This window comes from Drosophila innubila (genome assembly GCF_004354385.1).
Source record: "Drosophila innubila isolate TH190305 chromosome 3R unlocalized genomic scaffold, UK_Dinn_1.0 2_E_3R, whole genome shotgun sequence".
NCBI classification, from domain to species: domain Eukaryota; kingdom Metazoa; phylum Arthropoda; class Insecta; order Diptera; family Drosophilidae; genus Drosophila; species Drosophila innubila.
Window position 1 is genome coordinate 1,633,047 of NW_022995380.1, and position 12,262 is coordinate 1,645,308.

Consider the following 12,262-nt stretch of genomic DNA (forward strand, 5'->3'; position numbering starts at 1 on the left):
ATTTTAAATTTTCCATTAAACTAAATTTAAATTTTCCAGTGCGGCTGCACGCGAACAATACCGCGACTTAATTATTCAGTAATTTCAGCAACGTTTGGGCCAAAACAGTGTTTCCACTCCAGATTTTAGGGGGAATATTTCTCTAAAAAGTTGGCGCCATGTAGCGACAAATTGTAATTTAGGTAATGCAAATTTTAAAATGCCATAACTTAGCAATAATTTAATAAATTGAAGTTCGAAATTAGATAAAATAAGGAAAACATTTTAATGTAGGCTTGCAGTTTGTTACCTAAAAGAGAGAAAAGTTCCAAATTTAATTTTGAAAATAATATTAAAAAAATGCAGTTAATTTCAAAAAAATTTTAGCTTCAAAATAAGAATTGCCAAAAAAAAAAAGGTGAAAAATTTTAAAGTTACCAGTTTTGACATTTGACCCAATATAGTACATGCTGCCAGATCGGTAAATTTTTGCAGGGTGGCAGTCCTTGGAGCAGGTGGCAGCCTTTGGACCAAAACAGTGCACAGTTGCGAAGTTGTGGGTGCTGAAAGGAAATATATACAACCCGTTGTTTAATAAACTAGTAACTGGTAATTTCAATAAACAATAGAATATATAAGTGTTCGTGCTTGTGTTTTTAACAGTCGTATCGATATTATCGGAAAAAGTCTAAAGACAGACAAAATAAAAAACAAAGGTCTGAAATGTCCAAGACGCATTGCCCAATTTATCAGCTGTTTGCTACACACACATTGAAAATCGGTCATTTGTGTATACACGTGATAGTATTTTTGGTCTCTATAATCCAAATATTTATTTACATTCATATGTGAATGCATAAAGTTCAAAATTATACACAGACGAGTGTAATTATATATATAAGTTCATTTGAAATGTGTGCCCGTCGCGACACTCATCAATTAAGTCCTGAAAATCAACAAGTTGTTGATTAAACACAAATACAATTGATTGTACATACATACATATATAGACATACAAACAAACACACATGTATCTTCTATTAACAAAAACAAAACTACTCTCACACTAATGCGACTCATACGAACCGCCGATTTACGTTTTGTGTCTTTTTTGTATACATTCATCCTATATGTGTGTATATACACATGTGTGCATTCATGCCTTCTCACCGTGATTTGACAGTATTTCTCACTTTGCTTTTGTATTTATCGCATACCTGATAAAATAACGTGAAGGGAACTCCTTGCGCTTAAGAGACTCTGTTTATGCTGTGTCATCCCAAAAGCACGTCACTCTGCTCACGTACTCAACATGTACATATGTATGTTTGTATTTATGAATGTACCATTATTACATTGAGTATTTAACAAAGACTAACCACACATGCTGCGACCTAATTAAATAAATCTACCAACATTTTCTCAGCTATAACAACAACAATTATTTTTCGTTGCCTAATTTTACTAGTTGATTAAGGAAAATCCTATAGTCGAGTAGAATTCTTACTTGTTTCCTTTGGTAGTTTTATTCACGATGACAAAATGAAATAAATTCTCGAATATCGTTGTTATAATTTAACTCAGATACGAGCATGACATGGCATTTTGTCAACTATACGACTATGCGACCCTACGTCTACCTGCTATGTGGTGGGAAGTACCTCGCAGAAATGAGTTCAGTTTGATTCCGGAGTACACACGATCGGTTGATGTCCGTGGTACGTGAGCTTAGAGTCCGCTGATCTTTCTATCATGTACGTTCATAGTTAGATGTGTTATCATTTCTAGTCCATTGACTATTAATCCTATGTACATAGTACTATTATACCTAATCAAATTTAAAACCAAATAAAACAAGGTACATAAATACAGTGACAGAAAACCTGTTATCTGCTTTTGTTTTGTTGATAAAAACAAAATTCAAATTCAACATTTAAAAGTGACTAGAAACTTACACAGAAGTTTTTTTTGTTTTATTTATCGTTACTATTTTTTTTCCTCTTATATTTTGTGTTTGTAATGATTGGACTTTGGTAGCTTTTAGCAGCCTTATCGCCCAGGTCCTACAAATTAGTCGATTTTATTGTGAATTAAACGTGAAAAAAATGTGGGGAAAAAATCAGCAAGTGTCAGTATGGTTGTCGCATTTAAATTGTTGCTGCTTTTGGGGAATATAGCCAATGAGCATGACTCTGCACATACTTAGACTCGTATGTATCTGTGTATTTTTTTTGTGTTTGCACTTGTGTGAGTGTGTATAGTAAATGTAATACATCGAGTTTGCTTATTAGAATCTCACGAGGGCTTAAACAAAATTATTGCAATTCATTCAACTCATAATACTCACATAATATACAGTAGTGTCTGATTATAAAGAACTAATAATTATAGACTTTTTGTTGATGCTGAATAATTTACTTTCATTATCAATCATTCCACTTAATCGCATCAAGATCAGATAAATATAACAGTAAATTATAACAGTAGTTACATATATGCGTATTTCCAGGATCAAGAATGTGACATTTGTACGTCTTTAAGAGAAAAAATTAATGTTAAAAATTTACATTTTCAAAATTGTTTTCTTACGTGCTAATGCATTTTATCAACACTATTTTTATATGTCTTTTGACAAGCTTTGAAGACTTGTTGCTTTCGACGACGCAACGAAAAATGGAAGTCACTTTTGACCAAGGCTGCAATCTCCCAAAATTTTGTTAAAGGTTCGGTTCGGCGGTTCGAGCCATAGAGCAAGACATCGGTTCGGTTCGCGAATTGGTTTATATACCCCCTGAACCCAAGGTTTGGGTTCGAGCCTTGGTTCAATTTCATACAGAAAATATTTGTATTGTTACACATTTTTCTCTACGTTTTGAACTAATCATAATTTTTTTTTCAAAGAATTTTGATGATAATTTAAATTTATTTGTAAATTTAAATATGACTTATTTTAATCCGAAGTTTTCTTTGCATTTTGATTAACTTTTTGATGCTGGAAGAGAGATTTCGTCATATAATCTGTATGATACATGCACTCCATTTTGAAAGTCACTTTTTCAGAAAACAGGCAAAAATATAGAAAAACGCAATTTATTTAAACTTGCAGTCGGTATTTTTTGAACAGTGGGCTAAGTTATATGCAAATTGTTTAAACAAGTAACTTAAATTCGTTTCCGAAAGAAAATCTTACAAGATGTGGTTTTTTGATCAATTTTAAGATTTTAGTCTCGGAGGACCTTTCTTTGGAAATGCCTATATCTGTTTAGTTTTTTGAAACATGCAGTTATTTTTATACCATTAGACTTTCGTATATAAGACTAAAAATAAAATTATATAATTAATATCAATATAAAATGAATAAAAAATTTTTTAAATATACTAAGTATTGAAATCTTGTTCCTACTTTTTTCACTATTTAGTTAAGTTTTAGGTGCTAGCTATAAAATGCTGTTTAAAATATCGGGTGCTCACTATATTTAGACACGACAGTAGTTTTACTATTTATTGAGTCTTAGTGGAAATAAACGTGCTGAATTTGTAATATAGATAAAAGGCATTTTTAATTACTTAAAAGCATTTATTTTAATACTATTTTCATTTAAATACAAATCGAATGTAGTTTGCATATATACAGATTAATAAATTTACCTATATCGTCTTCGCACATTGTTATCTTTGCTGTAATTTTAAATCTGCTGCGTCTCGACTATAATATACCCTGTGTCTTCAAATAAATATAATTTCAATTTCAATAAATTCTATTGTTTTTGTTAAACTTGCAGACATTGAGATGAATGAACACTGTGATAGTGGTTGCTTCTCAACCGGGTGCGGACGTTTTGACACGACGCGATCCATAGATGAACATGATGCTACAGATGATGACATGACCTTCTGCATGTCCAACTATGCGAAAGAGGCACTTAAAATGATGTTCATGATGCGATCGCATGGCATGCTCACAGACGTTGTTCTAGAGGTGAAAAAGGAGCTATTTCATGCGCACAAGGTCATTCTGTCAGCTGCATCGCCATACTTTAAGGCCATGTTCACGGGTGGCCTAAAGGAGTCGGAGATGTCGCGCGTGCAGCTGCAGGGAGTAAGTGGAGACCCAGCTATGCCACCAATTTGTTGCTATAATAGATGAACAGTTTGCGTTATCCAATTTTTTAGGTATGCCCCACGGCAATGGCCCGAATCCTTTACTTCATGTACACTGGTCAAATACGCGTGACGGAGGTAACTGTTTGTCAGCTTTTGCCTGCGGCAACCATGTTCCAAGTACAGAATGTTATTGATGCGTGCTGTGCCTTCCTAGAGCGTCAATTGGATCCAACGAATGCTATCGGCATTGCCAATTTCGCCGAACAGCATAGCTGCGTTGAGCTGCAGAAGAAAGCCAACTACTTTATTGAGCGCCACTTTACCCAAGTAAGTTATTTGAATTCATTTATTAGACTGTATATATTTGTATATGTTACCCTTGGAGCCCCATAACTTGACATCGGGCAGGTTTTCTGAAATAGTAATATTACTGTCTCCCTATCGAGAAGGAAGAGACAGGCTATTTTAATTACTTCATAAGAAACAACACAAACTGTGTAAAGCGTAATTAGTTCTCCTGGAAGCTACAATCTATATCGCCAACAATCATAAGAATAGTAATAAAGGTCCCAAGTGACTTCCTTGAGGAACACCATAAATTACATGAACCAAACTCCAAATGGTTGACCCAAGAAGCACTTCTTGGGTCCTACCTTTTAAGTAGGGGGATAATCAACTTAGAAAGACGGGGGAAAACCTATACAATTAAGTTTGTAATGTAAAAGGTCGTGGTTCACAAAGTGAAGGCTTTTCTGAAGTCAGTGTAAATGACATCAGGTTGCTTTTTTAGACCGCGTGCTTAAAAAAAGTACAGGGGTCTATTGGGTTTTTTTTAACGAATATGTGCGTAACAGGCAGAAGGAGGCGTGCCAGACCCTATAATGTATATATATTCTTGATCAGCATCAATAGCCGAGTCGATATCGCAATGTCCGTCTGTCTGTTTGTCCGTCTGTTTGTATGAGCACCTAGATCTCAGAGACTATAAGAGCTAGAGACATCAAACTTGGTATGTAGGCTCCTCTATATTGCAAGCAGATCAAGTTTGTTTTAGAATTCGGCCCAAAAATCGACAAAGAAAATTTCATATCCAAATTATAAGAACAATTTAAAAGATAGTGACACCAAACTTAGTATGTAGATTGCAGGCAGATCAAGTTTGTTTCTTTTTTTGGATCGGACCACTATATCATATAGCGCCCATAGAAACAAACGGTCGAAAATCAAGTTTTACTTTTTTGTTTTATGAGATATATCAACCAAACTGATACAAAATGCATATTACTCGGTTTTATATATCCTGACCGAAGGTGGTTTAAATCAGACCACTAAATCATATAGCTGTCATAGGACCGATTGGGTGAAAATTAAGTTTGAGCTGGTCTTAGACGTCCTTACCAGTTCAAATTGGAGCAAGTAGTCGAAAATTAAATAAAGCGCTCTGCAAGAGCGTCGAGTGTGCTAAATATTTTTGAATTTTTAGTAGTCTTTGCTTCTTTCATAGTAAGTACGGGGTCTCTGACAGTCGAGTATGCTCGACTGTAGAACCGCGAGCGAAGTGAGCCGGGGGTTGGCATAATTTACCAAGGAGGTAAATTCAAGCAAGTTGGCGGTGTGGAGCGACCCTTTTCGAATTTTCATAGAATTTAAAAGAATAAAAATCTTGGAGATCAATCAAAAAAAATTTTAGGTGAATTTAAGTGAATCAGCTATTCTGGCTGGGATCCATACGCATAAAGTAAATTAAGATTGGTAACATATTTAAAAAACTTTTAAATGTTCTTTTAAAGTGATATTAGTTTAACCTAATCATTATGTTTGCAGGTATGTCAAGAGGAGGAATTTTTGCAGCTGTCCGCCTATCAACTGATAGCTCTTATCAGGCGGGACGAACTTAATGTGCAGGAGGAGCGTGAAGTGTACAATGCAGTTCTGAAATGGGTAAAGTACGATGAGGATAATAGACATAGCAAGATGGAGCATATTCTTGTCGCAGTTCGTTGTCAGTTTCTGACGCCCAACTTCCTTAAGGAGCAAATGAAAAACTGTGACGTTCTGCGCAAAGTACCAGCGTGCCGTGAATATTTAGCAAAGATCTTTAAGGACTTAACATTGCATAAGTGTCCAGGCGTCAAAGAGCGTACGCCAAATACAACACGTATGATATTCGTCGCTGGTGGCTTTTTCCGACACTCGTTGGACATACTTGAGGCCTACAATGTCGATGACAAGACCTGGACAACCTTACCAAACCTGCGCATTCCACGTTCCGGTCTGGGGGCTGCGTTCCTCAAGGGGAAATTTTATGCGGTGGGTGGACGTAACAACAACATTGGATCATCCTACGATTCCGACTGGGTGGATCGTTACAGTGCCATAAGTGAGACGTGGAGGCCCTGCTCACCGATGTCTGTGCCACGCCATCGAGTGGGCGTGGCCGTCATGGACGAGCTAATGTATGCTGTGGGTGGATCGGCAGGCATGGAATATCACAATACAGTGGAATAGTAAGTATCTTAAATATTCATATAATAATATAAAGTTCATTTAATTTCTCTTGCTTTCATTAGTTATGACCCAGACCAAGATCGGTGGACACTTGTCCAGCCAATGCATTCCAAACGCTTAGGAGTTGGCGTTGTGGTTGTTAATCGATTGCTATACGCCATCGGTGGCTTTGACGGCAACGAGCGTCTTGCCAGCGTGGAATGTTATCATCCGGAAAACAATGAATGGAGTTACTTACCTTCCCTAAAAACTGGCCGCAGCGGAGCAGGTAAAATTAATGAATAATAAATATTATACCTTAGAAACTGTATATTTAAAATCTATTTTTTTCGATTCTAGGAGTTGCTGCAATTGATCAGTTTATCTATGTTGTGGGTGGATTTGATGGTACACGCCAACTAGCGACTGTGGAACGCTATGATACGGAGACTGAAACATGGGACATGGTTGCACCAATTCAAATAGCGAGAAGTGCATTATCCCTTACCCCACTCGATGGCAAGTTGTACGCTATTGGAGGTTTTGACGGCAACAACTTTCTATCCATCGTTGAAGTATATGATCCGCGGACAAACACTTGGGAGCAAGGGACTCCTTTAAATTCTGGCCGATCCGGACATGCTTCCGCAGTCATATACCAGCCGTCCTGTGAAAGCACATTCATGGATTATGAGGAAGGTGAAGCGCACAAGCCCGATGGCAGCAATGGTGAAATGCACAGTGAATTGTCTCGAGATCCTTGTGGAAGCCTCAATCAAAGCTTTTGTGGCATTGCATCCAATATGCAGTTTCATGCGTCCTATGGTTCAAAAGGGTGCAACAACTGTGATTCTGATATTACAGCTAAAGTCGAGAGTCCTGCAGAATTGCGGGATAAAACTGTCATGTGGGAAAGTATAAATCAATCAAGCCGATTTCGAAAGATACAGAGTACTGACCACGATCCAGGCGAACCAGATCCGAACAGTTTCCTAACGCTACAGCCCTTGTTTTCCACATCTAAATTAAAAGAGCTACCAAACTCCATATCCATAGGCAACAAATTGTCTCCTAATCAAAGCAATTCAACACCTCGTTGCTTATTGACCCCAGTTTGCACAGCCATGCAAAACGTGATACACAAAAGCATAGAATGGCGCCATAAAATGTGCACCTCATGACAATTATTTAAACCACCAAGCGTAGTCGTATAACCAAAAATATTATCCATTTCCTAAGTCCGTAAGTTATCGAATTCACTTGAACTCACACATACTATTCCATAAAGACAACCATTCCAGCCAATATATGCAATTTGTTGCATTTCATAATTATAACCTGCGATTAGGCAACTTTAAACTTTACGCTTGGTATTTTGTAAGGTGATTGTATATATACAGATAATAATATGTATGTAATATAATTTGTACGATTTTCATAAGCTTAACTTGTACTGGCGCACTTCATGTGTGCCATATTCACAACGCATAAGTGTTAGATTTTTAAGGATAAGTAGAAAGTATATAAAACAATTGATTTGAATAATGTACTTCAATGTTTGTACGTACTAGATTAGATTACGTACAGTCAAAATATTGTATTTATAAAGTATGCTCCTAAATAAAAAATAGTTTATTATTTAAAACTCGAACCGTATTCACGTCGCCGTCAATTATTATATATTGGAAATAAAGTTTATCATATTAATCCGTATACGTATGTAGATTTTGTAAATATAACAGGGGCCGTAAGTGATTTCCTCTTAAAACTATCTGCAAGGCTTAAAGCCCTTATCAATAATAAATAAAGCGATATATTTTAATAATCAATTATTATAACGATTTAAATAATTTTTTAATTTTCTTCTATGCATATGTAAAGCAATTCAATGGATTAATTAAAGACTCCTTTGCTTTCTGGGCCGTGGGGGATTCCATGATACAGGCGTGTTATCAGTAACGGAAACAATATTTAAGCCGCCCATTTGCAATCCTTTGATAGCCGACTAAAAAGAATATTTAAAGAGTTACATTCTCATAATATCTTATAGACAATCTTACCATGCGTCCTGGTCCTAGGCCACGTACTTTTACTCGAATGGTTTTCCAGCCAAGCTCAACTGCTTTCTGTAATTCATTCATTAGTATCACTCTACGTATTAACTTAATAAAACAGATTAGCTTACAGCGCTAATGCTAACGGCTGTTGCTTGTGCAGCAATGTTGGTGCCTTTTCTGGTATTCTTGAACCCTTCAATTCCGCAGGAACGTATGAGTCTTGGCACACCTAGAAGGAGTACAGTGGCACAATAACAATAACTACAACAAAATTACAATAGTTCCGTAACTTGCCTTTATAGTCGGTCACAGAAATAATTGTATTGTTGGGCGAGACACGAATGTTGACCACAGGCAGCTCATTAAAGGGTATGCCATTAAATAGCTCCGTGGCCGTGCTGGCATCCGGGAAGAACTTCGCCTTTCTGTTAAAGTACCAATTGTAAGTTATATTCTTTAACTTCAATTATAACAATAAATTACATACCTGTTAATGAGCGTGTCTATATCGACAGACTTCTCACCAATTGTACCCTCATCCTTAGCCGGCATGGAAGCCAGCATTTCTTTTCGATCTTCAACCTTTCTCATAAATGCGCTTGTGTGTATACACGAGCTTCTTGGCGTTGCAGCATTTAAGGCACATTGCTTGAGGTAATTAAAGCCAGCCAAAACTGTTGTTTTCATTGACATATTTATCCAGTATAAATAAAAACAATCTTATTTTATTAAAATTACATCACGCGATTTGAAAGACGTTGCCACCTTGGTCCCAGGTTAAAGTTAAAGTTTATTTTAACGTCTGGCAACCTTGAATTCGTAATTACTAATAATAATATTAATTTTAGTAATTTCTCCAAAAATTTATTTTTTATGTATTTTTCTAAATTTTGAAGCTAGCATTTTTGTTCGAATATTGTTGATTTTTTTAATTTTGTCATTTAGAATTAAATTATACAACTTCTTCCCCACAGGGCTGATGAAGCTCAAACTTTCATAAAAATGATACCCTTTCTTTTATCTAATTTCGAATATACATATTTTTCTTAAAAATTTAATTTATCGCTTAATGAAGTTCACATTTGAATTGTGCGCCGTTCATATCTCTCACCGGAAACCACTACAGTAGAAACAGTGTGGAGCAACGTTCCGAGTGAAAACTATCGCACGTTTACGGGAAATGCAGTGCTGCCACCTATTAGAGGAAAAATAGCTGTTTCTGGCTTCAAGCACTATGCATTTATTTTTAGCTGGAAAGCATTTAAATTTGTATTTGCATGAAGGATTGCATGGTTTTCGAAAAATTATAAATAGCAAAACATAGCAATATATATTTTTAAAATAGCTGGTTAATAGCAATTTACAAATGATGCCGCAATCAAACTTCTAAAATAACCAGAGCTAGCCATAAAATAGCTAACTTGGCAACACTGTATGTAGAAGAAGCACATTTATTTTCACGTGTTTGGACGCAGTAGTGTATTTTATAATTTAACTTTGAAATGGCTCTTAAACGATTGAAAAGTAAGGGTCTATATCAATATTTAAAGATAACAATATAATAAACTGATATATATTTTCAGCAAAAAAGTCGAAACGCTTAACTGGAAAATTGAAGCACAAAATTGACAAAAAAGTACGCGAACACAATCGAAAGGAACGTCGTGAGGCCAAAAAGAACACCAAGAAGGGCAGCAAGAAACAGAAACTGATACAGATCCCAAACATATGCCCATTTAAGGATGATATACTTAAAGAAGTGGAAGAGGCCAAGCAACGCCAGGAGGCAGAGCGTCAAGCCCGCAGGGAACAGTTCAAAGCAGAGCGCGCACAGAACAAATTCAAGTCGTTGGAGTCGATGGTGGAGAATGCCGACATGCGGGGCACAGTGCATGGTATAATGCATGAGAACGATGATAGCAATCCAACAGAGAGGAAATACAAGAACGCAGCCACCAAGGAGCAATCTCTGAAACAGTACTTTAAGGAGTTCCGCAAAGTTATTGAGAACGCAGACGTTGTCCTCGAAGTAGTCGATGCACGCGATCCTTTGGGTACACGCTGCAATGAAGTTGAGCGAGCTGTGCGCGCTGCCCCGGGAAATAAGCGATTGGTGCTCATTTTGAATAAAGCTGATCTTGTGCCTAGAGAAAACCTTAATAATTGGATCAAGTACTTTAGACGCAATGGACCCGTGACAGCGTTTAAGGCGTCCACGCAGGATCAGGCATCGAGGCTGGGCCGTCGAAAGTTACGCGATATGAAAACCGAGAAAGCCATGCAGGGATCCGTTTGTATTGGAGCCGAGTTGCTAATGTCTATGCTGGCAAATTACTGTCGCAACAAGGGCATTAAAACCTCAATTCGCGTAGGAGTTGTGGGCATACCCAATGTAGGCAAGAGTTCCATTATAAACTCATTAACTCGAGGACGTTCATGCATGGTGGGAAGCACACCTGGAGTAACTAAGTAAGTGGTGTTAATCGCTTTCCTGAACTCCTTATTAATGATTGCATTCTTACAGAGCCATGCAAGAGGTTGAATTGGACTCGAAGATCAAGCTTATTGACTGTCCTGGCATTGTGTTTACCAGCATTGCCAGCGAAGGCAACGAGAACTCGCACGCCGTTTTAAAGAACGCACAACGTGTGGGTGATGTCAAGGATCCCTTCAGCATAGCCGAGAGCGTTTTGAAAAGAGCAAGCAAAGAGTACTTCTGCAAAATGTACGATATTACCAACTACGATACATTTGAAGAGTTCTTTGCTAAGAAAGCTGCCAGAATGGGTGAGTTAACGTCATACTATTATTGTCACCATTTATGCAATAATCAATCCAATCAACAGGTAAATTTTTAAAGAAAGGCGTACCTGATGTCGTTGCCGCTGCACGTAGCGTTCTAAATGATTGGAATACGGGCAAAATCAAATATTGCACACAACCGCCAGAGGTGCCGGAAGTTACAAATGTACACATAAGTGCTTCAATTGTTCACGCTGAGGCGCGTGAGTTTGACGTGAATAACTTCGAGTCAATGGAAACAGATATACTGAACCAATGCCCCGAGACAGCCGACGACGTTATGGAAATAACATCAACCGGTCCTTTAGAATTGAGAGTGCCACACGAAGAGGTGCAGCCGATTGCTTCAGTAATAGCCGAGAAGGAAGAACCAGCGAAAGGTCGTAAACGAAAGTTGGACGACGATAAGAAAGAGAAGCCAGATCCCGTGCTACTTTTAGAAGGTAAGCTATTATTTAGCATCTGCTCATCGACATTTTAAATAATTAATAATTTAAATTATACTTTAACAGAAAACCAATCCCTCAATAAAAACATTAAGGAGCTGCAGAAAAAGAAGAAAAAACAAAATGTTCGGAATGAGAAGAAAATTTCGAAAATTACTGACGTCCTGGACAGCTTTACTCTGAGTGCGCCATCGGCGACAGCTGATAAATATGACTTTGATCAAGATTATGTTATTGAATGATCTAATTATATAATATGTTTTATATAGAAGATTTAAATATATACACAAATAAAAATAAACTTATGTACATATATGGAGTACACAAGCTGATAAGTTTATTTTTCTGTCGGGAATGTTATTGGAACTTGAAGCAAGAAGCTTGCAA

The 12,262-nt window shown here is 37.0% G+C and overlaps 3 protein-coding genes across 6 annotated transcripts; 2 read left to right on the forward strand and 1 right to left on the reverse strand.

Annotated features, from left to right (window-relative positions):
• Positions 1 to 522: 522 nt before the first annotated feature.
• LOC117790943 (kelch-like ECH-associated protein 1B) lies at positions 523 to 8,221 on the forward strand. 4 transcript variants are annotated; one of them, XM_034630560.1, is made up of 6 exons: positions 523 to 588; positions 3,762 to 4,078; positions 4,153 to 4,410; positions 5,908 to 6,590; positions 6,654 to 6,859; positions 6,931 to 8,221. In XM_034630560.1, exons 2-6 carry the CDS (start codon positions 3,770 to 3,772, stop codon positions 7,749 to 7,751), a joined length of 2,277 nt encoding a protein of 758 aa, XP_034486451.1. In that variant the 5' UTR covers positions 523 to 588; positions 3,762 to 3,769; the 3' UTR covers positions 7,752 to 8,221. The 4 variants fall into 4 exon arrangements, with proteins under 4 accessions (XP_034486451.1, XP_034486453.1, XP_034486452.1 ...); XM_034630562.1 differs by lacking the exon at positions 523 to 588 and adding an exon at positions 1,637 to 1,733; XM_034630561.1 differs by lacking the exon at positions 523 to 588 and adding an exon at positions 1,641 to 1,837.
• Positions 8,222 to 8,384: 163 nt separating this feature from the next.
• On the reverse strand, positions 8,385 to 9,381 carry LOC117790945 (28S ribosomal protein S11, mitochondrial). The gene is made up of 5 exons (XM_034630563.1): positions 9,115 to 9,381; positions 8,922 to 9,052; positions 8,756 to 8,856; positions 8,631 to 8,696; positions 8,385 to 8,575 (listed from the first exon to the last, which is right to left on the reverse strand). Exons 1-5 carry the CDS (start codon positions 9,318 to 9,320, stop codon positions 8,468 to 8,470), a joined length of 612 nt encoding a protein of 203 aa, XP_034486454.1. The 5' UTR covers positions 9,321 to 9,381; the 3' UTR covers positions 8,385 to 8,467.
• A 673-nt stretch (positions 9,382 to 10,054) lies between these two features.
• Positions 10,055 to 12,194, forward strand: LOC117789673 (guanine nucleotide-binding protein-like 3 homolog). The gene is made up of 5 exons (XM_034628752.1): positions 10,055 to 10,151; positions 10,211 to 11,096; positions 11,152 to 11,414; positions 11,474 to 11,872; positions 11,942 to 12,194. The coding sequence occupies exons 1-5, from the start codon at positions 10,130 to 10,132 to the stop codon at positions 12,115 to 12,117; spliced, it is 1,746 nt and encodes a 581-aa protein (XP_034484643.1). The 5' UTR covers positions 10,055 to 10,129; the 3' UTR covers positions 12,118 to 12,194.
• Positions 12,195 to 12,262: the final 68 nt, after the last annotated feature.

Coding starts and splice junctions, on each gene's coding strand:
- LOC117790943 (XM_034630559.1), top strand. CDS start 2,160: ATGAGCATGACTCTGCACATACTTAGACTCGTAT. Junction 4,411..5,907: donor TTGAGCGCCACTTTACCCAA/GTAAGTTATTTG, acceptor TTATGTTTGCAG/GTATGTCAAGAGGAGGAATT. Junction 6,860..6,930: donor AACTGGCCGCAGCGGAGCAG/GTAAAATTAATG, acceptor TTTCGATTCTAG/GAGTTGCTGCAATTGATCAG.
- LOC117790945 (XM_034630563.1), bottom strand. CDS start 9,320: ATGTCAATGAAAACAACAGTTTTGGCTGGCTTTAATTACCTCAAGCAA. Junction 9,053..9,114: donor ATAGACACGCTCATTAACAG/GTATGTAATTTA, acceptor GTACTTTAACAG/AAAGGCGAAGTTCTTCCCGG. Junction 8,857..8,921: donor TTCTGTGACCGACTATAAAG/GCAAGTTACGGA, acceptor TACTCCTTCTAG/GTGTGCCAAGACTCATACGT.
- LOC117789673 (XM_034628752.1), top strand. CDS start 10,130: ATGGCTCTTAAACGATTGAAAA. Junction 11,097..11,151: donor AGCACACCTGGAGTAACTAA/GTAAGTGGTGTT, acceptor GCATTCTTACAG/AGCCATGCAAGAGGTTGAAT. Junction 11,873..11,941: donor TCCCGTGCTACTTTTAGAAG/GTAAGCTATTAT, acceptor ATACTTTAACAG/AAAACCAATCCCTCAATAAA.